The following is a 25,126-nucleotide window of genomic DNA, read 5'->3' on the forward strand; positions in this document are numbered from 1 at the left end:
CATAAATCCAGTTTCAGAAGTTCTATATTTGGCCAAAAAAGAAAAATCCTTTTGGGAAACTTTTCTGTCATTTTCCAAAAATATAGACTAAAGTTTGATAGCCTAATTATACCGTTAGATTGTGTATCTTTTGTTCGTCTTTGGTTCAAATTTTGGTATCTTCCCGGCCTGGAAAAAAAAATGTGAATGTAACTTACGAGATACACAAATAAACACTCATAAAAAAAACAAAAGTTATTTTAATATTACTCTTTTGTCAACGTTCTAATAATTATACAATGATTATACCCGGTATATATAGAGACTGTTTCAATCATAAAGAACCAGCTCTTTGGTCGCCGGCGATAAGTTATTGATTTATCATTATAAGTACTTTCTGTAGTACAACTTCCGAATGACTTCACCGTTGTACTAGTCACAGCAAATCTCCAAAACAAAAGTCAACACTGTACTACAAACACAACCATATGATACATACGTACATATATACACCATATATGCTCATGAACTGAACAAAAGTACAAACAGAACTAAACAACAATATAACCAAAATGGCTCTCTCTTCCAAGACCCTAAAGTCAGCTCTCTTCTTCCTCTCTATCTTCTTCCTCTGTATCTCCCTAATCCTAGCTCACGGCGGCTCAGAAGACGAAGAGGAGGAGGCTGCCGCGGCCAAACAACCACCTCCGGCCACCGGAACAGCTGTCGTGGATCTCCGGTCGAAAAGCTTGGTTCTTGTGAAGATATACTGTCTTATAATACTCTTCTTTAGCACATTTTTGGCGGGGATTTCTCCTTATTTTTACCGGTGGAACGAGTCGTTTCTCCTTCTCGGAACTCAGTTCTCCGGCGGTATATTCCTAGCGACAGCTTTGATCCATTTTCTCAGCGACGCAAACGAGACTTTTCGAGGGTTAAAACACAGAGAATATCCTTACGCCTTCATGTTAGCAGTCGGTGGATATTGCCTTACGATGCTCGCAGACGTGGCGGTTGCGTTTGTAGCGGTTGGAAGTAATAATAACCACGGCGGGGCTGGCGCCGGAGATTTGAGGGTGGAAGATGACGTGGCGGTGAAGGAAGAAGGCCGTCGTGAGATTGGAAGAGGTGTGGATGTGAATCAAGCAATCTTACGGACAAGTGGATTTGGAGACACAGCTTTGCTGATTCTTGCACTTTGTTTCCACTCTGTCTTTGAGGGAATCGCCATTGGTGTCTCAGGTACCAAATATTACAAACCCTAATTGCTTCTTTGTTGAACTGATAACCAAGTATATATGTAGCTAAGCTAGATAGATACTAGGAGACGTACATGATAGCAGATTAATATGAACTTTGACCTAATAACGGATGTATATAAATAGAAAGGGAGTGTGATACCTAAACCCTCAAATTTTTAACGTTCTCTAATGAACATATTGGCCAGATACTAAAAGTGACGCTTGGAGAAACCTATGGACAATCTCCATGCACAAGATCTTCGCGGCTGTAGCAATGGGAATAGCTCTCCTCAAGCTAATCCCTAAACGACCATTCTTCCTTACCGTAGTCTACTCCTTCGCATTTGGGATATCGAGTCCCTTAGGGGTCGGGATTGGCATTGGAATCAATGCCACCAGCCAAGGAGCTGCCGGTGATTGGACCTACGCAATCTCAATGAGCATTGCATGTGGAGTCTTCGTGTATGTTGCGGTTAACCACCTTATCGGAAAAGGGTATAAGCCTCGTGAGGAGTGTTACTTCGACAAGCCAATCTACAAGTTTCTTGCTGTCTTGCTTGGCGTTACTTTGCTCTCTATTGTTATGATTTGGGATTGATTTTGTTGACACCTTAGTTTCATTAATTTTATTCCATTTTCTTTTTGTTCTTCTTTTAAAATCAATTTTTGAGGAATTCAACAATTCAATGTAAATCTTTGACAAAGAAACTGTAAACATTTACACAATAATATGTAATGAAAAACCGCATAGGCCAGCTGGTAAATCTGCATCCTCTGATATTTTTGTGTAACATCTACATTTTTTGCTATGTATCTTTTTTTATAGATAACGATCAATAAAATAGAAATGAGCGAGATGACGCTAACTAAAGTAAATTCTTTCACAAAAAGAAAGAATTGACATCAAATTATGAAAAAAAAAAATAAACAGTAGGCTATGAACGGATTAAGTTGAATTCAGAGTGTCCAATATTCGCCACAAATGTTCACTATTCAGCAAACACAACTTGTTCGTCTTTCTCTATAACCGATGTTTACTTAATGGTTAATTACATAATTAATTCGGCCTATATATGTGAAGCCCAAACAATGCGAATTCAATTCAACTAGAAAGAAAAACAATGCGGTTTAGTTTGGCAATATTTGTTTAATACTAGATAAAACCCCGCGTGTACACGCGGTAATTTTTATATATATAATAGTTTAGTTTATCAGTAATATATATATATATATATATGCAAATTTAAATTTTCTAAATCATGATAGAATTATGTAATCGCAAATCATTTTCTATGGTTATCTCTTTAAATTATTATTAGACATATATCTGTCTGTTTATTACATATTTTCTGTTTTTTTACTAATGAAATAAAGTTAATAAATACGTATATTCATCGATACACAATAAAATACAAAATATTGTGTTTGTTTGTTTTAGCTTAGCTTTTAAATCTCATCTCAAATCCTTTGAGTTTTGCTTAGGGTAATAAATATTAAAAACAATAATTTCTTTCTAAATAATCCTTTTTTTGTTAAAAAAATATAAAGTTCGGACGTCAATAGAATAAATATGATAGAGTTTGGGCATTATATTCTCCTGATACATAAATAATTTTGTCTATGTGACAGAAAAATAATGCGCTACGTAAAAAAATTTTATAGCTAATTATTATATTGAGTTAAACATTCACTATATGTCAGTCTTATGTATCTACAAAAGATGTACGAAAACTATAAACAGAAATTAAACAGAAAACAAAATACCTCTAAAACTTCAACTTCGTTTGTTATATCATTTGCTCTAAACCTAATATTGTTAGGCACCAGAGCATTACAAATACAAAGATATCATAATTTTTCATGTATGCAATAAATAGAAACTATTTATGATTTTTTAAATGTTTTGCGAAAAAAAAAAACGTCGCATAAAACTCTATATTAATATGAAAACAAGAAATAATTATTTTAATGGTTCATAAAGTTTTTCTTATATATACATAAAATAGGAATATATATATATATATATTGTGTAATTACGCTACATACAGCTTGTTTCTAGTTCTCTTTCTATGAGGCAATGATTGTTTATCATTGTCTCCTCGTAGACACGTAGAGTGATTATATCCATGTATTTGATCGCATTTCTGATCCGAAACACCAAAAGCCACAATCACTAAAACAAAAGTAACACAAAAAATCTGTATTTTGGATATGTTATTTGAAGACCTTAATTCTTTCCCAATGTTGGTTTTGAACGTGACTGCAGTGGCGCTATATCTGATTTCTGGAGCTCTTTGAGCGTGTAAGAGAAAGCTGAAAAATAGGTGGAATGCCGCTCCATTTTATAATAACATATGATTATGGCTCTTGATTCTTCGAATTTATTTTAGTGTCGTTCAATTTTTTCGGGTGTGCTTTACGAAGTGGTAACACTACAAGTTCAATACATTTACTTTTTATTGTGAGAGAATGACTTTTCGAGATATAAACTACTTTTGTATTTGTGTCATGGCTGATGAATTAAATTTTTTTTTTGGGACTGAGAAAATTAATTTTTTCAAAAACTGATATGTCAAAATATATAGTGCTTATGTGTTAAGCTTGTGAGACTCAACTGAGTCTTTATATAATAGATGAGAAATCTTGGGGATAGTACTATATCACTTATTAAATCTGTAATGTGGACCGACATATATAAATGCAAACAGTAGAGCTGGAACACTGGTACAGTTTTGTTTATATGTATGTCTTTTAAATTCCCAAGTGTTTCAGAAGGAATCTCTCTCACTTCAATACAACTATACAACTATAAAAGAAAATGGTTGGAAAATAAGCCTGTGAAAATATAATTTTAGCATAACATTTAATTTGTATTACTGTTACATTACATCATGAGTTAGTATACCCTTTTTCGTTTCTGAAGTACGATGGTGTAACTTTTTCTCTTTACGTCCTATCGTAAAATTTAAATTTTTTAAAACACTATATTTTGTAAAAAAAATTAAGAAAAAAACATACATGTAATTTAAAACAGATGAAGTGCATCACTAATACAGAATTAAAAAGAAAAGAAAAGAAAAAAGAGAGAGAGAGAGAGAGACTAATGGATGGGTAAAAAATCGAGTAAGAAATGTAATTAATTAACCTAATCTTCTTTCTTCACAAATATTGAATCTCTCAGGCGTGTTTGTGCCAACAAACGAGCATCAAAACGCAGCGTTTCATGATGTAGAACCGGGACTTGTGCTCCTTGGCCTTAGTACGACACTTTCGGGTCACTGAAGCTCCTTTCTGAGACAAGCTCCGAGATATGGAACACTTGGAAGAAGAAGACGAAGCGTCATTTGGGCATTTCGTTGTCGTGGAACCGCTTCTTGACAGAAACGGAGATTTCGAAGGAGTTGGTTTTGCAGAGAAACTCCGTCTAAAGATGGGTTCTGATGACGAATACGAAGTGTGTTTTGTTGAGAAACTTCGTGTGAAAATGGGTTTTGAAGAGGAAGAAGAAGAAGAATTTTTTGTTGAGAAGCTTCGTGTGAAGACGACGGGTTTTGAAGAGAAATGGGCCGTTTCGAAGATGGAATCTTTCTTGGAAACTTTCCACAACTTTTGATCATCCATGTAATCAATAGTGGATGATGTTCTCAGTTCTATATATTGATCCAAATCAGTACATAGAAGCACATCAATATAGAATGTGTGTTTTGTATGTGTGTGTGTTTCTTTGATGTTTGAATTGAAGATGGAAAATTATAGAGAGCTTGGAAGTTGGAATGAAATAGGTCAAAGCTTTGAAGGCACTTCTTATAATATTTACATTTGTGTGTGTACACACATATCTAATAATAATTTTTTTAATAATAACAAAAAATTGTAGTTTTTACTCGATATTATTCTTTATAGAAGAAACAAACAACGGTAAGAAGAAAAAACTCGACAACTGATTTCGGCGCAACTACAACTTTGATCCCTTTCAAATCAATAAAAACCTGTATTTATATCGCTTATTATTTATTAACCTTTACTACATTGAGATTACACTGAGATTACATACCTTAATACATCTTCCATTTCATAAAAATGTCGTTCTTAAATTTTTTTTTCCCGTTTTATAAATAGTCTCGTTTTTAATGAGACTTTATGCATTCAATTCATGTTTAACCATTTTCAAATCTAATATAGTAACATTTTGAGTTTAACTTATTTACATTAAATTATTAATTTATTGAATATATTTGTAAATTGAATAGTTTCTTAATCTATGTTAAATGATTTTTTTTTGTTTTAAAAAAAAGAGAGTAATAACTAGCTAGAAAACTGAAAATTCTGAGTTAATTGATTTGGCTCGTAAATTTTTATATACAAAATGAAAATATTATGCGGACGCGATTGGAAACCCAAGACCCAGAAAAGCTATGATATGTACAGACTGATCATCAGATAATATCTATTCAGAAAACCTCACAAGCATGTGTGTGGACAAACCACATTAAACTACGTTCATGCACGCATAGCTTTAGTCTTTAGATGTACATATCATCATACATATATCATCATACGAGAAAACCCTTTAACAAAAAAAAAAAAAAGAATTCGACCAAAAAAAAAAAAAAAAAAGAATGCACATCATCATACCGTTCATACGTTAATCCAATGCAATTAAAAAAACGAAATACATAAGCGAGGATCTTTAGTTAGAATAAAAAAAAATATAAGCGAGGATCTGACATGTATATTTGATGATAATATATATATATATATAGGTTTTTGACTCAACGTAATTGTTTAGGATATTTTATGTTTTTCAACAATTTACACTATCAGATTCAAATTCACACTACGATAACTCATAACTGTATACTAGTATTAAATCGTTAGATACTTAGATTACATGTCTAGCTGCAAGCCTGCAAATCGTTAATAAGTCGTGAATAACTTCATAAGTCTAATAGTATGATATGAAGAGATTCGACATTCCCTAAATTCAAACATATTTTTTCCACAATTAGCAATTTAACATGGCATAAATCGAGAGATTATGGTTTATCGGGCTAGATCATCATATAAAAGTATAAATTACACAGGCGTATGTAAGTATTTGTTATCGACGTCATTACTTACTTTTATTCTTTGTCGTCGTTAATTAAACTTATTCAAAAGCTTACATATGTCAGACTAAATATATTTTTTAGGAGTTGGGACCATATAAGTGTACGATTTACCCAAAGAAAATTCATTAATTAATATGATTTAGAAATGCAAAACAAACAGCAAGTGAAAACTTGAATTTACTTTCACATTATTCCATTGCATGATCGACTGACCCACCAATTTTATGGAAGCTTTCAAAAAAACTTTGAAAATTATTTGTTACTTCAGTTTTCTGCACAAATTAATTTCTCCCGTAAGCAAAGTTTTTTTTTTAACAAGGAAAATGTGCCTCGAGAGATTCATATGATCCATGTGGAAAAATGTTTTATTTTTCTTTGTCGGGTCAAAGAAACTATATAAATACATAATAAACCTTGGGACCAAAGGCAAAGAATTGACCAAAGAACACTTATGGACCATTTTCACATGTGACCATGTGAGTTTCCACAAACCATAACCACAAGAGACTTCCCACTCCTGAGTTCTCACTATTCAAGTATTCATATTCATCTTAGAAACTTATCAAGATCCATTTATTTATATATAAATTGTCACAGTTATGTTTGGTTTTTTAAAGCATGTGTGGGATCCTTTGAAAGCTCTACACGTGAATGGTTTAGCCAATAACAACAGCAAAAAAAGAAGCACCATAAACTTAAAGATATTTCACAACATGTGCGTGATCAAGAAATAGTCAAGAGTCGGAATCAAGAAAAGAGACTTTACCTTCTGTTTTTGAGTCCTTGTAAGATCTCCAAGACATCTTTATTTTCTTCAATAGATAATGAAAAAAGTACGACAAGATCAGAGCCATGTATTTGCTGATGCAGCATCATCAAGATTCCCATTCGAAAGGAACCCTTTTTTTCAGACTGAGAGGCGAAAACAAAGGAAACCACATCGCTTGTGAATCTTAATGATACTGCATCTGCAACTACCGGCTGTTAGCAACTATCAGAGGCTAAATCTTTTGCCTTTTCATCAAGAACCCAAATACCCTTATCGGTTTGAGCTCTGAAGTTGAGAACTTTTATGGCAACCACCAAATGAACACGCAAAGAGGAAAGCAAGAGGATTCAGAAAGCAAATCCATCAGCAAAGATGAATTTGGGGAGAAGCAATCGAGAGATAGGTGCATGAATATATACACTACTATGAAGGACGCTATTTGGTCGATGTAAAATCACTTGGAAAGGGACAGAGATAGCATCAGGAGAAAACCTATCTGATAATTGACTTTTGAAAAGAGAGAGAGAGAGAAAGAGATCACATCAATATAACACAAGCCCACTTCACTGCACTAGTGTCAGGAACAGAGGCCAAAGCTAAAGAGTTTTATTCATATGAAATATCTGAAAATCTCAAGTGTTTTTATACACAAACCTCAAAACCTTTTATCTCCAAAGTACCATGAAGAAGTCATTAAAGAAACATTTCCAGGTGGAGATGGTTAATGGGTTGCAAATGCAAAGGACGATAAAATAAAATTTTATCAGGATAGAAGAATTTTATTAAACTAATCATGACTGATTAGTGTGGAACAAGTGGGATTAGGAAAATTATTAGATTAGCAATGGCCACTTTATTAAACTAATCATGATTAAGATTGTTCCCTGTGCGGTTCCTTACGTGTAAAGGCGAAAACACTCAAAAAGCAAACAACTTTATGTTTTAACTGGAGGTATACATATAATTTAAGTCAGGGAATCAGTTAAGATCAGGAGAATTAGAAAACTAGGGTAACATGTACCCCAATTGAATAGACCAAGAAAAAGAAAATGGATGCAGCAAATCACGGTTGGATTACGCAACAGCAAAATGGATCGTCATCAAAGGACAAAAGATAAGGCAATAATACTATAAAGCACTCAATCAAAATATGTGTTAGGAAATAACTTAACACTCATAAGCTACAGCTACAAGCAATCAAGATGATGTGAAAGTTTGGTTTTCATAACAGCCAATCAATTTTCAGATTCGTGCTAACCCAAAGTGTTGAACTTTAAACTAATATTAGTATATTACTAGTTGGAAACTGATGAGAAATATCTTGAATTAGAAATTAAGGGAAGCCCCAAATAGCATAAACGCATATCCTTTTCACAAGCCTAACATTCAAATACAAATGCCAGAAAAATTAACTCATCGTCATTCATACATCTTTGACTGATAGATACCAGATAATTCGACACATCACATGTTCCTCTAAAGGACTAGTAAACAAAAGGAATGAACTTGTGCCTAACCTTATCAGCATAATCCGTATAGCTTTGCCCGAAATTCTCCACCATCAATTCTTCCTCCTGCGTTGCCTTCTTGTTGTAGTAAACCAAACACACCGCCACAAGAAACAACAGACTCAAAGGCGCACGCAGGGCGGTGCAGTATGTCGCAAAAAGAAGCATCGTAGAAGCATATATCGGATGCCTGATCCATCTATAAGGACCAAATTGCACAACAGCTGTTGGAACAACGACCTTTTCGCTATATCTAGCAAGATATAGCGTTGAATCGTATTGCATAAGCATTGTAATCACAATCAGAACCCATATCCCTACATTGGCCCAACCTCCTGGTAAACGGTGAAGCTCAGGCCCTTCAAATGCCGCAAGCCAATGTCCAACCATAACGCCAACACCAAACAAAATCCGAGACCATAGAGGCGTGTTCACATCCCATTTGGGATCATGCGTACGAGCGTAATAATCTCCATAGAGCCGTTTCCTCACGCTCACATTGAAGAAGAAGAAGTAATGATAAGCCAAGAAGAACAAAAAAGGCCAGCCTTCAAGATAACCGTTGAAATAAGCAGGAGGCACAAGTGTAAGCCATGTGAAGACAGAAGTTACAATACCAAGCTGCTCAAAGGCATTGGCTTCGCCGAGCCAATGCTTACGAAAGCAGTAAATTCCGTAACCCGCAAGACCCACAGCGATAAACCAAGGCCAGAAGAGCCATGTCCAGCTGAAATACATCCAGAAGAATGGGTCGAAGACCAAATTCACTGTCTTTTTCGCAGCCACAGTCAAAATCGATAGCACAAGAGCTAATTTCACAAAATCCACGGGCTTCAATTTCAATTGACGAACTCTGTTCACCAGTGCACTAAACGAGAGGGACCGGAATTGGCTAAGGAAAGGGTTATCGGAATCGGAAACAGTCGAGCTAGAAATCGAGCATCTGGGAGGAACCCATGAACCTTTTCTCACTGAAAAAGGAGCACATCTCAAGCTATACGGACTCTTAATCGCTTCAAAGCTGCGGAGTAAAGGAGTGTTTCTGGAATCAGCACGAAGCGAGTGGCACTTAAGGTGTTTGTTCAAATGCCTAAACGAAAACTTTCTGTTGCCTTCCAACGGTGTCCCCCGAGGAACAACCTTCGAGCAGAGAAGCACAGCTTCCATGGCGAACAGAAATTCAAAACAAAATAAACGGATACAAAGACAAGATTCAGAACAAAACTTTTAGCTAATCATATTTGCTTCGTACCGAAACCGGAAAAACAGATAAACATGACACAGAGAGAAGTGAGCTGCGTTTACTTCTGTTTTCGGTAATTAAGAATTGGGCCTATGGGGCTATGATAAAATGGGCCAATGGGCTACTCTGAAAAATAGTTTAAGGTCTTTAAGAAAAAAATAATAATGGGCTCTGGAAAGTCATTTGATGTGGGGCAAAATTGTAAAATTGAGGAAGGTTCTATTTAATTGTCTCATTTAATTGTGGTGACTTAATGCCGGCGAGACTTTGCCGTTGAACACGACCGGTCGCACATGGGGCGCAGGTTCGTATAAGCCGGATGGAGAGAAGAAGTCGCTTCCAAGTGCTATTTTCCCACGAGAAAAATACCTGTATTTTTATTAAAAAGATAAAAATATAAATAAGTCAACTTTACCCAAGAAATCTCTACTATATCTTGAAATGGTACCATGTAAGCAAAATAAAAATTGAAAATTATGAAGATGCAAAATAAGAAGATAAATTTGCTCTATGTATGGTGTAAAATAATGGAGCGGAGATAAATATGGTTTGGCCAAAAACTTGAATTAAACAGGTAAATTATAAAAGGAAGTTTTTTTGTTTTTTAAATAGATAAAATGAACTTATAAAATGAAATATATAGTATATGAAAATTGTGAGTTAATTAGTTTAGTCAATTTTACAGTGGTTTGGTGATCGAAAGGTTCATCACTGTATTAGGTAAAGTACTGTTGTCCGAGTCTTCCCACTCACATAAAACCTAATATGGAATTCTCCAGTCCACTGATAAAAAGATAGTGTATAAAATGAAAACTAATCAGTTATGAGAAATAATACAATTGTTTACGCAACAATAACACAAATTATGCATTAACAAAAAAAAAGCACTATGAGCATGCATGTTTTTGTTTTGACATCTTGCTTAAAATTAAAGAATATTATATACCATTTCATAGTTGATACAATTACGTTACTATCTTTCAAAATTGTATAAAAATACTTTATCAAGAACTTTTTTTATCTAAAATAACTACTATACATTCAGAAATTTATGCTATTTATGTAAAATAAATCATTCGTAGTTGTTATAACATTTTTTCGTTAATGAATTAGTTCAAAATTTCCGTACATGAACACAGTTTATATTTTTGTTTTTCTCACGAATTATCATAGTTTAGTTTTCTCTGTGCTATTTTATGTTAAAAATCCTTCTGTGCTTGTGAGATATAAAGTCGTCTATAACTCTATAATATATATGGTCCATTATTTAAGACCAAATTAGGGTCTTTTATATATAGGGGTCCTAACTAAAAAGTAAAATATTTCGGTCTTTTTTTTTTCTAATGTGACACGGTTCGCATCAGCCTTCCTCTTATACAGAATGAAACCAAAAAAATCTTGGTCAAGAATATCTCACAAGTCTTTCTTATTTACTTTTGTCTGATTAATACAAATGGAAACGTGACATGATCAAGAGAACGATGTGTAATTATTGACGCGTGGACTTTGTAATGCTTAATGACTACGATTTATCTCATTAGTTTTTGAATTGCACATCAACAGGAATCATGAGAACCATTTCTAATATCATAAAAGTTACTCCTATTAAAAAATGGTTAGTGGATGTTGATTAATCAAAGAACATAAAGTAATTGGGGTCTATATTATTAATTAATACACTACAAAGCTGGTCATCATCACAGACTTTATTTCCACACGCGTTTAATGTTTCTTATATAAACACATATGTGTTCTCTTCTTTTCTTCATCAAATATTTTCTCTTCAATCATCGTTTCTCTCACGTCTGAAATTTTTTCTCGCTTCTTTTATTCGAGGTATATTGCTTCTTCTACACCCACCAGTTTTTTTTTTCTAACATATATCTGTCTTTTTAAATTGGGAATTTTGGAATGTTCTTTCTTTTGTTTCTATGATCGGTTTTAATGTTTACCCGAGCACATTAATTTGCAGTTTCTGAAGAAATGGAATTTGTGAACAGCTCTACACCAAGATACGATTGTCTCCTCTTTGGTAAGAAGTTCTGGCTAGTTTTAAAAAAAAAAATATATAGAAAATTGGAAGCAATTAACAAATTTTGATTGATCTATCTATCTTTATGTTTGTTTCCAATAGATTTGGATGATACTCTCTATCCTTTAAGCTCTGGTTTATCGGAAGCATGTACCAACAATATCATAGGTATAATTTCCTTGGAGAATTTTATCTTGATTAACATGTTTATTATATATTTCATATGGAGAAATAAATAAACCACGAAATTCACCAAGTTACCCTTGTGCCAGAATTCATGGTTGAGAAGCTTGGAATAGACGAAGACGGAGTCGTTGAACTAAACCAAATTCTCTATAAAAAATATGGAACATCAATGGCTGGTCTAAAGGTAATTTACCTTCATAAATATATTGACCAAACCCGGATCCTGATTATCACTAGATTCATATATAAACATATAACACTTGCGCCACCACATAATTGTTTACATGACAATGGTTTTTATATGGTTAATACAACGTTAATCAATCTGATAATTAATGCAGGCTGTAGGTTATGAATTCGACAATGATGAGTACCACAGCTTTGTTCATGGAAGATTACCTTATGAAAACCTTAAACCGGATCCGGTTCTGAGAAATCTCCTCCTTAGTCTACCTTTTCGAAAATTGGTATGTATATGTATATTACTATCTTTATTTTATTTTTTTGCTTAATTTCAGTCTATACATATAGATATTTATATATATATATTAAAAAGTATGGGTTCCGTATTCTTTTGTGAAGGTTTTCTCGAATGGAGATGAAGTTCATGTGACGAAGGCTTTAAAGAGGCTCGGCATCGAAGATTGTTTTGAGAGAATCATAAGTTTCGAGACTTTAAACCCTGAGATTAACGAGGCAGAGGTCTCTTTGGATTACAGTCCCGAGATTCCGGTTATCTGTAAACCATCCGAGATTGCTTTCGAGAAAGCCTTCGACATTGCACAGCTCAATCCTCAAACAACCGTAAGCGTCGAGAACATATAACTAAATATAAATTAGAGGGTTCTTGTTTATATTTTCTTCATTCATGGTTTTATAATTAATGTGATCATGTTTCTTGCGCAGTTGTTCTTCGACGATAGCATCCGGAACATCCAAACCGGAAAAGCCGTGGGTCTCAATACCGTCCTGGTAAGAACCGGTTTAACATTTTCAACCAAACTATTTATACCAATTTCTATAACAATTTTTTTTTTTCTCGTTGTAGCTAAGCTACCTGTATTTGTATGCTGAACCAAACTTTTTACACAATATATTTTCAATTGATTTTTAGGTTGGTAAATCAGAAAAAGTGGAAGGAAGTGATCACGCGTTAGAAAGCATTCACAACATGAAAGACGCATTCCCGGAATTGTGGACGGAATCCAACAACAAGGAATCTGAAAGAATTGGTTACGTCGCTGCACAAATCTCGATTGAAACTTCTGTTCAAGCTTAGTTCTTCATGCGTGTGTTATCTAGTTTGTGAAGATATTTACATATCTGATTAATGTTTACTAGATAAAACGGTTGTGTTGATACAACATGCATGTGTTATCTAGTTTGTCGGCATCATGCATGTGTTTACTCCATATGGATATGTTTGTTGTTGATACAACGGTTGATATATGGTTTCTATTACGTTTTATAAGTATATTGTATAACATAAGGTATGCTCTTTTGTACATATTAAAAAATGTTACAGAACATCGATGTTTTTATATACCTGGAACAATAAAAAATATGTATCTTGTTAATTAGACTAAAAACGGTTAACTTAATTGATTTAGTTCGATAGTGAATAAGAATTTTTCAGTTGATACATGAGTTAATTTTTTTAGGGTAATTAATATTAGATGCCTGAAAAAGATGTAGATATTCTGCACTGAAGTTAACAAAAAATTAGATAAAACATTTTGCTCATGTTGCCGATTGCTGATAATAAACCGGTCTGGTAGAGTTAACCGAATCGAATTTTTTCGGTTGTTTTGGTTTGGCCTAAACCGAATCGAATTAAATTGATGGAGGAATAAATTAAGGCGCACGTTACATTGTGACTTTTGAGAAAGTGTGGTTTGGTCGGCTCATAAATACGTGTGTCATTTGCTTATTCGATTAGCAAGTAAAGAAAAAGCGTAATTGCCACGTGGAGAAATCGCGGATGTCGACGTGAGTGCTTTGCTTTCTTCTCCAGATTTAACGACAACCAATGGATGAGTCATGAAAAACCATTGAGAACCATTGAGACGTTTGGCTTACATTTCCTCTTCTATTTATATAAAAAAAAAAAGTATTTCTTTTTAACATCTTCTCGATTTTTTTTTTTGTTTCATTTCCTCTCGAAGATTCATTGATCAGAAAAAAGGTTAGTCACTCGTTTTCCTCCGCCTCCATTGATTATCTGTTTGATTTCTTCTCTGCATTTTCTTGAATGTCTCGTTATCTTCACTGACAGTCTAATCTAAGTGTTTTCGATCTGGATAATTTTGCATTTTGACGTTGAGATTTATCTTTTGTTTTAAAATTTTCTCTCAGGTGTAACTTTGGAATCAAAATGGCGTACGAGGAAAACTTTCAGCAAAACTCCAAACCGAAGTATGATTGTCTTTTATTTGGTAAGGGAAATGAATACTTTTTGTTTTGAATAATATTAAGCATTTGGTGGTATTTGATGATTGAGAATTGGTTTAAAAGTTTAAACGCTTTCTCTGATTAAAATTGGACTTGGTTAAACAGACATAGATGACACTCTCTACCCTCTAAGTTCTGGTTTGGCCACACAAGTTAAAAACAACATTCAAGGTAAAGTCTGATTCGCATTCATTTGTTGTTCTTCTCTGGAACTTTGGTTGTTCATGTTAGTTATCGCTGAACCTGTCTTTGTTGTTGTTGTCATTTAGAGTATATGACTCAGAAACTTGGTATCGAAAAAGAGAAAGTCCAAGAACTTTGCCTTTCGCTTTATAAAATCTATGGAACAACTATGGCTGGTCTTAAGGTATCTTTTTCTTAACCACAATGTAACATCTATCTGTATTTTTCAATGTTGGTGATGCACATTCCCTTCGTTTTTGATGTTAATTCTTTCAGGCTGTGGGTTACGACTTCGACTACGACGATTTCCATCGGTACTTAACTTGTCTTTAATTATTGCTTATGTTTCTTTGAAATAAATGCTGTTTGGGACTTGAGATGACTCTTTTTGTTTTTACAGTTTTGTTCATGGGAGATTGCCATACTCAACACTGAAGCCTGATCCAGTTTTGAGGAATATTATTCTTAGCTTGCCTATTCGGAAAGTTGTATGTGTTTCACTCTTTGATGCTAAGCTCTTAAAATTTGGTTTACAATCAGTTTATTCTCTGATGTTCACTATGCTTTCTTATTTCTCCCCACAGGTTTTCACGAACGCTGACAAGGCTCATGCAGCCAAGATTATTGCCAGGCTAGGCCTAGAAGACTGCTTTGAAAGAATCATATCTTTCGAGACTCTGAACCCCAACACCAAAACTGAAACCCCTGCTGCTAAGGGAACCAGAGAAATCTTCGACATAAGCAGTTACATGGCAAATCCTGACCCAAGCATCGAAATCCCAAAGACTCCGGTTATATGCAAACCATCTGAAGGAGCATTCGAACAGGTTTTCAAGATGACCAACATCAATCCTCATAAGACTGTAAGAAACAACATATCAAATATTTATTTGCTTTTATTTTTCTACTTAAACCATTTCATCACCGAAGCTTATTAAGTTCCAAGTATCTTGGGTGGTGTTTTCAGTTGTTCTTTGATGACAGCATCCGCAACATTCAAACTGGGAAACGTGTGGGTCTCCACACCGTATGGGTGAGTAACCAAATCATGTGTGTAAAACAAAGCTTTTCAATTTCAAAGCTAACTTCTTTTTTTTGTATTATTAGGTTGGGACCTCGCACAAAGTGGAAGGAGTAGATATCGCTTTGGAGCATATTCACAACATTCGTGAAGCTCTTCCTGAACTTTGGGAAGCTGTTGGTGACATAGCCGAGGAGACTAGATCCAGGCAAAAGGTCGCCATTGAAACCATTGCTTAAGCTAATGTTTTCACTCACATTAGCAGCTGATAGTAACAAGATAGAGCTACTTAATTATTCACTCTTTTAAGAGAAAAATAATTGTAACTTTAACTTTTTGAGATTGCAGAATTGTGAGATGGAATTGTAATATATATATTTGTAATCCCCTATTACAAAGTTCAGAAAATGACTATCATGATATCTTTTTATCTTTCACAAGCGTTTCTTCTTTTTCTTTCGTACGATACAAGAGAATCTGGCTCATGATGATTCCATTGGTGAAGACTGCAAGAAGAATACCAAGAAGCATAGTAAACGGAGCATTCACCTGAATGCTGGTGAAAACTCTCGCCATTGATCCACCCAAGTTCATCAAACAAGTTAAGAAACTAAGCTGCCCAGTGCTCTTGTTCCTGAAATTCTTCCAAATCTGAGGGATCCTCGCAGAGAGAAATATCAAATGCTTTGAAGCATAAAGAGCTTCAAAAACCAAAGGATCAATCTGACCAGCAAACACAGTTGGTGCTAAAGCAAAGTAGAGGATCGCTCTGACCCAAGTCGTCACAGAGAGAGGCTGAGAGAAATAGTAGATACAAGCCACCAAGATCAAACCTTGGATCAAAAGAAAAGCAATTTCACCAAAAGCTGAGAAAGGAAGCTCTTTGTGTAAACAATACGCGAGAGAAATCGTGTAACCCACCACTTCTAGCTCAAATGCCGCAATACTCAAGCCTCTCACACTCTTATTGTCCACGATTTTCATTATCTACAATCAATTTACAGACTTTTTGTTAGCATATCAAATTTGGGAATTAGGGTGAGAAACCATAGTGATTGATTGATTGATTGATTGAATATAAACCTGAGGAAGCTTGACGGTCATTGAAGCAGCGACGAGGAAGTAACCGAGCAGCTTTGTGATGAGAGGAAGAAGACAATCTTTCGCCGGAAACTCGCCGTTACGGAGAGATCCAGTCGCGCAGCTCAGATCAATCCCAAGATAATCCATTTTTTTCTCCCAAGTCCTAACCGATCTCGGAAGTTGGATCCTTTGAAAACTAGTGGACGTTGCTTCGTTGTCTTTGTTGCCTTTCAAATGCCCAATAACTAAACCAATTATGATTTTGGTTACGTAATCAGTTTTCCAATTTGGTACGGTTTGAATCGGTTAGGTTTTACCATGTACCACACCTAAGGCGAAGTCAATTTTCTGTTTTTGGACGGGAACTTCAAATCGGAAATTAATTAAACCTAAAAGCAGACGAAAACAGTCGTCTTGTTCTTCCTCGCCGGTACAGGAAGTCTCGTGTTGGGGGAAAGTAAGTTGTAATTTGAGAGAAGCTATAATGGCGAAGAGAGAGATTAGTAGCACTCTGAGAAATCTAAAGGTACTTCTTTTAATTACAATTAGCTCACTAATTTGAAGTAAAATACCCAATGATTGGAAGGGTTTGGCCTTTATTTCGTGAAATTCGAGTTTGGAATTTCTTTTATCTTTTTTTTCTCTATTTAGCTGGATTTTGATTCCTTGAGGAATTAATTATCCCTTTGGAGTTGGTTTCTCATATGGGGATTGCTTTGCATCTAGAGTTTGAAAAAGATAACCTTTAGAGATATGGAACCAACGATTCTGAGCTACACCATTGGTTTGGGACTAAAAATTGCTATTTTCACTAAAAAGTTGCATTATCAATCATGTAGCTCTTAGATGATTATTAAGTTCAGTAATCTGTTTTGTGGGTGAGAGACAGGAACTTGTTATTTCTTCAATCCCATATGAGAATCAAGCTGGTTCATGAACTAATAATGATTGACGCTCTTCTGTCTATAGTTTATGCAACGGTCTGCTTCGAAGGAGGAGAAGAAGAAGATTGTTGAGGAGCCTAATGGGAATTTTCCTTCCCTTGGGACTGTTGCAAAGAAGTGGTACCGCTTCTTCTATTTAACTTGATGTTAATGTTTTACTAGCCGTACTTATTTCATCACATTACTAGAAGTGAGGACATTGTGTATGTGTTGTCTACCCTCTGTTCTTGTTCTTTTGGGCTCTTGGTTGGTTACTTTCAGTGTCTAGTCAATTTCAATGACTCTAGACTTCCCTTTGTTCATGAATCATAACAACAGTTTTGATAATTTGGTTGTTTTTCGGAATCCGGAATATTTTCTAACGCCTGATTTGAATTTCGATGCAGTGTGGTCATAACAGACTGGGATCCTCAGCCAAGACCATTGTTAGGACGCATGTCATTTCAGTCTTTCAATCCTTCTATCGAGGTTAGTGTGTGTGGTGCTAAGGTCTGAATTAGTTTGCGTTTGATGGTCTTCCCTTCCAGCTTTATGAATAAAACTCTTCTCCCCTTAGAAATTGCATGAAGAAGCAAAAACAGATGCTTCTCCCACAAGCTCTAGCAGTAATGGAGGAAGAATGTCATCTAGGTCTGTTCGTCCGCTTTTATATTCCTTTTGGTTCTTAACAATCACAAGCGAGTGTGCATTCATCAGAATATTGCTGGAGATTCATTGTCTAACCGATCATTTAAACTTTCGACAAATGAAGTCTTTATTGATAGCAATGGATTCTACCATTTGTTTCATTTCTGATTTTTTCGTCTCTTTACAATTTCAAACTGTAACTAGTCAAAATGCATGCTCTTTCAGTGAAGCGAAGGTTGAGACAACTCGGGAAACAAATGGCGACTTGAAAAGGAAACAGTCTGATGGAGTCTCTGAGGAAAAAAACCATCCAAACAAGTCCCCGAGGAACAATGACAAACCATCACCGAGCTATAAAAAAGGTTTCAAGAAACCGAAGAGCAAGAAAGTAGACTGGAGCGTTTTGAAGCCACCAAAACCTCAAACCAAAAAGGGTTTAAATTAGCCAACTGCAGCAAAACCTAAATGGCTATTTGCAATTAGTTCACGTCGGTTCATATGTGCTAGTAGATCATTCGATGCGCTGTCTGTATCATCATTCACGTGGTGCTAGTTGCAACCCCTCTGCTAAATTATAGCCAAAGTTTTGAAACTTTTCTATTTGGATGTTGTATCTTGTATGCTTGTGTTATAACTCCAGATCTATGATGAAACACTTTGTCTTTTCAATAAGGGTTGAATCCATGATTACTTTATGTACTTGCAGGAAAGAAGAGATTACATTCCATACATGCGATCAAACAGATTTTACAAAACCCATTGGCAAACAAAAATGAAGCAATCGAGAAGTAACAATTTTCAAACGATTACATTATTGTCTGTTAACTTCTATGCAGGTTTCCAGCAAGAAAAGGCATAGATGACTCTTCCTTTCCACCCCTGAAGCATCCAGTGGTTATCACTATCGATCAAAAAATCTTTATGGTAATTTTTCCTCACGATTTCCCTAGCCTCCTTCATGATCCGTTTGCTTATAGTTGCTGGCTTGAACCCGGCTCTCAAAATCCTAACTTGCCATTGCTTGTAGGTTTCAGGCCTCGCAAACCGCTCAGCGCCCTCGCTGGAAATCACGCTCATCGCGTCTCTCACAAGTAACTCTCTCTCCAACAGTGCCCTGTTCTTGTACTCATCCTCTGCTTGTATTGTGGTGTCGAACATGTCGAAGAGCGAAGAGAAATGGAAGAGCGCTTCTCGGAACCTCGTCATGAAGAAAGGAGAGTTGTACGTTCCGTTAATCTCTGCAAACACGAAGAGGTCAGGATTGATATCTCTGAACAGTTTAAGAACCGTGTCTCTCGGAGAGTTTAGCGACACAGTCTCATCTGGAGTGTATTGCAACCGATGAATGCAATTGACGACTGTTGTCTCTCCTGGATTGATTGTAATCTCATCAAGACTGATGCTTTCCCATTTTTTGGCTATGAAGTTGAACTCAAACGGGACATTGAACATATCACAGAACCTTTTCAGTCTCCGACCAGTCTCTTCGACCCTGTCTGAAGGTCGGAAACCAGACTGTGGCAGCTCGATACCAGTCACGCGAAGCATCGGTGGTCCGCCCGGTCGTTTAGACAGGGCTAGTAACAGACAAGGCCATTGAAAGCCATAGAGAACCCCGAAATCAATGATGTGAAGCTTAGTTGCTTTCAAGGCAAGCTCGTAGATTGATTTGTTTGCTGCAAAGTAATCAGCTACATAGATGGGACAAGCATGAACGAACAGCTTGTACGCTTTCAAGATGTCTACCATCGATGTCGTGCTTGAAGGAAACGCAGTAGAAACCGGCGGTGAGATGATTCCGGTGATACGTGCCTCGAGCGCCTCTGCGAAGTAAAAAGCCATCCTTTGAATTCCATCGCCGCTGCTTGAAGAGTTTGACCTTATCTCCTTGAGTTTCTCCGTAGCTCTTCTCTGGTCAAAGCTCGCTACAGCTTGTGCGCATTGCGTCAAGAGACTCCGCAGATCAACGGGGCTAGTTTTTTGCGCCTTGGATCTATTTGATGAGCCTTTGCCTCGTCCAGCTCTGTTTGGTTGACTCTGTTTCGTTGCCACTGATTTTTCTTCTTCTTGGTTCGCTTTGCATACCAACAACACATGCTCGAACTTTACTGCTAGCTCTTCCATCTCCGAGATGAAAATAGCAGGTTGTTTGTTTCTCCGACCGTTCTCAAGATCGTCTTCTTCGTCGTTTCGATGACGGTACCTTCTCTGCGATTCTCCGTTGGAAACCAACGCTGCAGAATCTGTTAAAGTCGTCGTTGTGCTGAAGGGGTCGCCGGAGTTTTGATGGGAGGAGCTTGTGTTGTGATCAGATTCAGGGGATTGTTGCTGGAGTATCTCGTAGAAGGATCTCTCGGCAGCTTGTAAGGCTAAATTGTCCTGCAAAAAACGAGATTCCTCTGCGAAATCTTCTTCGTCCATCAACATGTCATTGATGTATTTGAGAACAGGAGAGTTATCCAAACATATAGTCGGAGGAGAATCGTTCGGTGGAGAGTGGTTCTGAGGCTCTGGTTCGTTGAAATTGGGGAAGAGATTGTTATCAGAATCGAGATTGTTTCTGGGTTTGCAGCAAGACCCAGATCCAGATCCGTTCTGGAATCTGAAATCATCGACGGATACTTGAAGAAGAGCGTCCATGGTATCACGAAGGATGAGAATACTAAAAGAGTTTGAAAGTAAAGGAATCTTTTTTTTCAACGAGCAGATGAAGAAGACGAAGACGAGAAAGCGGTGCCAAAGTTATAATGTGAACACACTCGAGGGAGCTTAAATTTATATTTGAGGGATTATGTTTGAACTTAAAAAAAAAGTGGATTATGTTTTTTTTTCTTACATTTGTAGGGGAAAAAAATGGAACTTTCGAGGAAACACAGGCCGCCACAAAAAGTGGATCAAGTTATTAAACACATAATGATAAAAGGGTTAGTTGATTTGTGTCGGATCAGTCTGCAACTACTTATTTTTGTTGTTTTGCTCGTTACATTATTTATTTTTCTCTGAGCACTTCCACTTGCTTTGCTTGGTCACAAATAAAAGTCAAATACCCTTTACTTTAGTAAAGAGAATGTACTCAATTTTGTAAATAACTTGATATTAACACAATCTCACGCATTTTCTAAACAGCTTTGAACGATCATCCCGTAGATTTTCTTTTCCTATGGTGATTTTCATTGTTTAGATGTCCATACACGATCATCAAAGCAGCAATATACCAAAATTTTTGTATATACTGTATATATAGCAAAAGAGAGTAAGAATTTTTAAAACTAATCGCACTTAGAAAAGTTAGAATCCTAGGCAACCCGTCTAATAAGCGGCCTCAACACTAGATGACACTCGAACACCGATTAGTGCTTAACAATTTAATGAACGTTGGCATTTACAATCAAACTCTTTTTCTTTTTGTCTAACAATATACTCTAACATATTAAATAATCTAATAAAATAAATCTTGATCTCCAAGGAATTGGACAAATGTTTTGGGTGAAGGGAACGTGGCTGCCAAACCTATTTGTTTTTTATATTATTAGTTCGTCAGTAAGAAAATCATTTCATATCTTTGACTCTGTTTATATTTTCTTGAACAGTCAAAGTTCAAACGACGAGGCGATTGGGTTCCTTAATACGGTCGTGACATAAATAGAATTAATTTTTATTATAGAAAATGATTTATGATTAATAATTTTAGTCGGCATAAAGTCTTGTGTATACAGTAGTCATGGGGAAACAGAAAAAGGGGAAGTGAAGAAAGACGAACATTCAATATGATTGCGACTTGTTTGTCTATATTCAACTTATCTCCCAAATTATTTTTGTTTTTTAATATCATATGCTAAGGTTCTAACTAAAGTGTATATTTTCTTTTGCACACAAAAAAAACCGTACATTTCTTAATAATTTCGCTTTCCCTTTGAGAACTTCCAAGTATCCATCCGGTAAAACAAGCGATGTATGATGCATCATTGATGGTCATTTACACACATAGTTCATGGCTTATATATGTGTTTATTTTGTGGGGATTGTTTTCCTGGTTTAGTGTTAAGCTGGATCAAGGGAAGATATAATAGGTGTTGCAAAGATTTTGGTATGTGGGGCATCTAAATTGATGATTATATCCATTTATCTATGTTAAACGATGTTACAATATGGTGGCATTGGCACATATTTCAGTCAAACAAGAACCTATATGTACTTTTGGTCCTATTTAAGTTGTAATTTCATGCTATCATAGTTAATAAACTCTTTGTATTAAGAGTTACGACTTTGTAACTTCTCAAGTTTAATAAATTTTTGGATGTTTCTCTATAAGGTAGTAGTCTAGTAGATACTTATTTGCCATGAAGTATGAACACATTATTTAATCATTCGATTGGGTTGACCTGAAGACATATATATATAATATTGTACCAATCAAAAAGCTGATCTCATAGATATTTCTCCCCATCCGCAAAAATATACGCGTGTGATCGACACGAACCAATCACAACTTCGTTATTATGGCCTCGTGGGGATCTCACGGCCGAGAGAGCGTGATTTACTACTTCCTCTCACATCGTATGTTGCTTTTATTTGAAGATATCATTAATGATTAATCTACTGATACTATTGTTAATTACTGATTTTCTTCAACTTGTGTTTAGTTAACCTGATGCTGTATCGTTTAATGATTTGTTCTTTCTCTAATGTCGCTAGATTAGTTTTACACGAAAACAATTGCTTAAAAGTCGTCATGACTGACGATTGCAAATAAAATTTGGGCCTGTCAACGAGCTTGTACGGCCCAAATAGTATATGATTCTAAAACTTTTTTAAGATTTTCAATCTCTTCTCTCTCTTCAATATTGTTCCTTCAAAATCACACAAACTTTGTAATAGCTATGAGATTTAATGACAACCATCAAGATGATGACCAGAGGAGTGAAAGAGGCTTTCCACTAGTACACTCTTTGACTTGATCTAATACCACTTGTTGAATCTTCTTCTCTACTTCCTCCATGGTTTCACCAGCATCGATTATCTGCATCGTCCACAAACATTTCAAGGTTTAGATTTTTCTGTTAAATCTAAAATATAATCTGACTCTACAGAGCAACAAAAAAGGAAAGAGTCTTAATCAATTCACCTTCCACGAAGAATCACGTAGAGTTTGATAAAAGTCTGCAACTTTACTCTGAAACTCCACTCGCTCGTATCTCTCATCTCCATATCCACCTCTCTCAGCAGCTCTTTCAGGTGAAATGTCAAGGTAAAGCACAGAATCCGGAGCAAGTAAACCGATTTCCGGCGCCTTGCACCAATCAACACCTAGACCTTTAGCTGAAGAGAAAGCTACACCAGAATACGAATAACGATCAACGATAAGCGTGGTTCCTGTTTTAAGCTTTTCCTCCATCAATGACCTGCAAAATGTCAACACTTTCTCAGTCATAATATCACTAAAAGAGCATAGGATTGAAGAAAGGGAATCAATTTAGACAGCTAAAGAAATGCAAGAAACCTCTTCTCCCATCGATTGGCACTGAAAAGGAGATGAATGGTATGATCATCGAGCTGCGATTTATTAGATAGATACGCCGATATCATCTGACCGACACTAGTCTCTCTGTCGGGAAATCTCCAGAGCTCGGTCGGATGTCCTAAACCCTCCAAGAAAGAGAGAAGCTTTGCGCACTGCGTTGATTTCCCGCTCCGATCAAGACCTTCTACAACTATCAATGCGCCTCTTGGCTCTGCACCACTGAGTCCAGAAGAGAGCATGCTTTTTTTCTCCATCCGAACTGATGAAAGCTTAAGCGACTGGACAGGATAGTTCAAGGATCGTGGCTTTGCTAAAGCTCTGAAACTTCTAGAAACTAATAGACACAGGTCAGACAGAGGAATCTAAACTTGTAATCGAGTATGGGAGCAAAAATTTGTTCAGATTCACGAAATTTCGAAACTTTTTGACGATTCATTAGTCTGTTAATCAAATTTCCAAAATTGAAGAAATGTCAAAATCTTCATTCGGCATTCGTACCCTTTTCAAGTTCACTGAGCAAGAAAAATCCTCATATTCAAGAGCAAAACGCGAAATGGAAGGGAAGTGTGAGTTTACTTTACTTACAAAACTGAACACTTGAAAACGAGCAGATCCGTTTCATGCCCTTACAAGCTAAAACCTGCGTGGTGAAATCAATATTCAGATACACACAGTGAAACCCTTCTTTTAAACCGTAAATTCATGGTAAGGAAGTATACCGAATCGCGTTCCGTGGTATCGGAGAAGAAGATGTCGACGGAAAGAGTCGTCGTGAAGAAGAATCGACTTAAAAGAGTCAGATACAAGCTTAGGTTTTTCTCACCTTTTTCCAACACTCTCAGAAACCTTCAAGTCCCTCAGAGGGTTTGTTTGGTCTGAATTACGTACCAGCCGGTTAGCTGATTTTCGGTTCAGTGAAGACATTGGGTTTTTACTAGATTTTTCAATTGGCTCTCGGATCGATCGATCAGCCCGCCGGTCCGATTCAGATCAAAAATGTAAACAGTGTAACAAGTCACAAGCAACATTTTTACATTTCTGATTTCTGTAACAGGTCGATGCGTTTATTTATTTTCTCTGCGTTGTTTTTTTTCCCTCAAAAGTTTCACTGATTTTTTACAATCTTGTTATTCTAAACTCTTTTTGATTGCCAGTAAGCACACTAGATTTTATATATACATGTGGTAGCGCTTATGATTGGACGATTTAGATATTACATTCTTGTGT

The 25,126-nt window shown here is 35.9% G+C and overlaps 9 protein-coding genes across 16 annotated transcripts; 4 read left to right on the forward strand and 5 right to left on the reverse strand.

Annotated features, from left to right (window-relative positions):
* Positions 1-526: 526 nt before the first annotated feature.
* LOC18017106 (zinc transporter 2) lies at positions 527-1,861 on the forward strand. Its single transcript, XM_006400888.2, has 2 exons — positions 527-1,221; positions 1,427-1,861. Exons 1-2 carry the CDS (start codon positions 552-554, stop codon positions 1,816-1,818), a joined length of 1,062 nt encoding a protein of 353 aa, XP_006400951.1. The 5' UTR covers positions 527-551; the 3' UTR covers positions 1,819-1,861.
* A 2,448-nt stretch (positions 1,862-4,309) lies between these two features.
* Positions 4,310-4,932, reverse strand: LOC18017107 (uncharacterized serine-rich protein C215.13). Its single transcript, XM_006400889.2, has one exon. It carries the CDS (start codon positions 4,839-4,841, stop codon positions 4,398-4,400), a length of 444 nt encoding a protein of 147 aa, XP_006400952.1. The 5' UTR covers positions 4,842-4,932; the 3' UTR covers positions 4,310-4,397.
* Positions 4,933-8,480: 3,548 nt separating this feature from the next.
* LOC18017108 lies at positions 8,481-9,877 on the reverse strand. Its single transcript, XM_006400890.2, has one exon. It carries the CDS (start codon positions 9,773-9,775, stop codon positions 8,585-8,587), a length of 1,191 nt encoding a protein of 396 aa, XP_006400953.1. The 5' UTR covers positions 9,776-9,877; the 3' UTR covers positions 8,481-8,584.
* Positions 9,878-11,566: 1,689 nt separating this feature from the next.
* Positions 11,567-13,596, forward strand: LOC18017109 (suppressor of disruption of TFIIS). The gene is made up of 8 exons (XM_024156126.1): positions 11,567-11,687; positions 11,824-11,883; positions 11,986-12,051; positions 12,156-12,253; positions 12,411-12,536; positions 12,652-12,873; positions 12,976-13,041; positions 13,184-13,596. The coding sequence occupies exons 2-8, from the start codon at positions 11,835-11,837 to the stop codon at positions 13,346-13,348; spliced, it is 792 nt and encodes a 263-aa protein (XP_024011894.1). The 5' UTR covers positions 11,567-11,687; positions 11,824-11,834; the 3' UTR covers positions 13,349-13,596.
* A 536-nt stretch (positions 13,597-14,132) lies between these two features.
* On the forward strand, positions 14,133-16,136 carry LOC18017110 (uncharacterized protein C24B11.05). Its single transcript, XM_006400892.2, has 9 exons — positions 14,133-14,254; positions 14,425-14,504; positions 14,626-14,691; positions 14,790-14,887; positions 14,980-15,017; positions 15,104-15,191; positions 15,288-15,566; positions 15,671-15,736; positions 15,811-16,136. The coding sequence occupies exons 2-9, from the start codon at positions 14,444-14,446 to the stop codon at positions 15,961-15,963; spliced, it is 849 nt and encodes a 282-aa protein (XP_006400955.1). The 5' UTR covers positions 14,133-14,254; positions 14,425-14,443; the 3' UTR covers positions 15,964-16,136.
* Positions 16,083-17,026, reverse strand: LOC18017111 (mannose-P-dolichol utilization defect 1 protein homolog 1). Of its 2 annotated transcripts, XM_024156743.1 has the most exons (3): positions 16,808-17,026; positions 16,646-16,711; positions 16,095-16,519 (listed from the first exon to the last, which is right to left on the reverse strand). In XM_024156743.1, exons 1-3 carry the CDS (start codon positions 16,952-16,954, stop codon positions 16,139-16,141), a joined length of 594 nt encoding a protein of 197 aa, XP_024012511.1. In that variant the 5' UTR covers positions 16,955-17,026; the 3' UTR covers positions 16,095-16,138. The 2 variants fall into 2 exon arrangements, with proteins under 2 accessions (XP_006400956.1, XP_024012511.1); XM_006400893.2 differs by having other exon boundaries at positions 16,083-16,711.
* Positions 17,027-17,138: 112 nt separating this feature from the next.
* LOC18017112 lies at positions 17,139-19,071 on the forward strand. Its single transcript, XM_006400895.2, has 5 exons — positions 17,139-17,333; positions 17,777-17,871; positions 18,138-18,219; positions 18,308-18,381; positions 18,604-19,071. Exons 1-5 carry the CDS (start codon positions 17,292-17,294, stop codon positions 18,821-18,823), a joined length of 513 nt encoding a protein of 170 aa, XP_006400958.1. The 5' UTR covers positions 17,139-17,291; the 3' UTR covers positions 18,824-19,071.
* On the reverse strand, positions 19,052-21,152 carry LOC18017114 (scarecrow-like protein 11). Its single transcript, XM_006400894.2, has one exon. The coding sequence runs from the start codon at positions 21,016-21,018 to the stop codon at positions 19,207-19,209; it is 1,812 nt and encodes a 603-aa protein (XP_006400957.1). The 5' UTR covers positions 21,019-21,152; the 3' UTR covers positions 19,052-19,206.
* Positions 21,153-23,121: 1,969 nt separating this feature from the next.
* LOC18017113 (thymidylate kinase) lies at positions 23,122-24,731 on the reverse strand. Of its 7 annotated transcripts, none has more exons than XM_024156286.1 (5): positions 24,619-24,731; positions 24,485-24,539; positions 23,879-24,233; positions 23,504-23,780; positions 23,122-23,398 (listed from the first exon to the last, which is right to left on the reverse strand). In XM_024156286.1, exons 2-5 carry the CDS (start codon positions 24,519-24,521, stop codon positions 23,279-23,281), a joined length of 789 nt encoding a protein of 262 aa, XP_024012054.1. In that variant the 5' UTR covers positions 24,522-24,539; positions 24,619-24,731; the 3' UTR covers positions 23,122-23,278. The 7 variants fall into 7 exon arrangements, with proteins under 7 accessions (XP_024012054.1, XP_024012055.1, XP_006400960.1 ...); XM_024156287.1 differs by having other exon boundaries at positions 23,879-24,223; positions 24,619-24,720; XM_006400897.2 differs by having other exon boundaries at positions 23,879-24,226; positions 24,619-24,688.
* Between the last annotated feature and the right edge of the window lie 395 nt (positions 24,732-25,126).

Source organism: Eutrema salsugineum, unplaced genomic scaffold, assembly GCF_000478725.1.
Source record: "Eutrema salsugineum unplaced genomic scaffold, Eutsalg1_0 scaffold_2, whole genome shotgun sequence".
Lineage (NCBI taxonomy): Eukaryota > Viridiplantae > Streptophyta > Magnoliopsida > Brassicales > Brassicaceae > Eutrema > Eutrema salsugineum.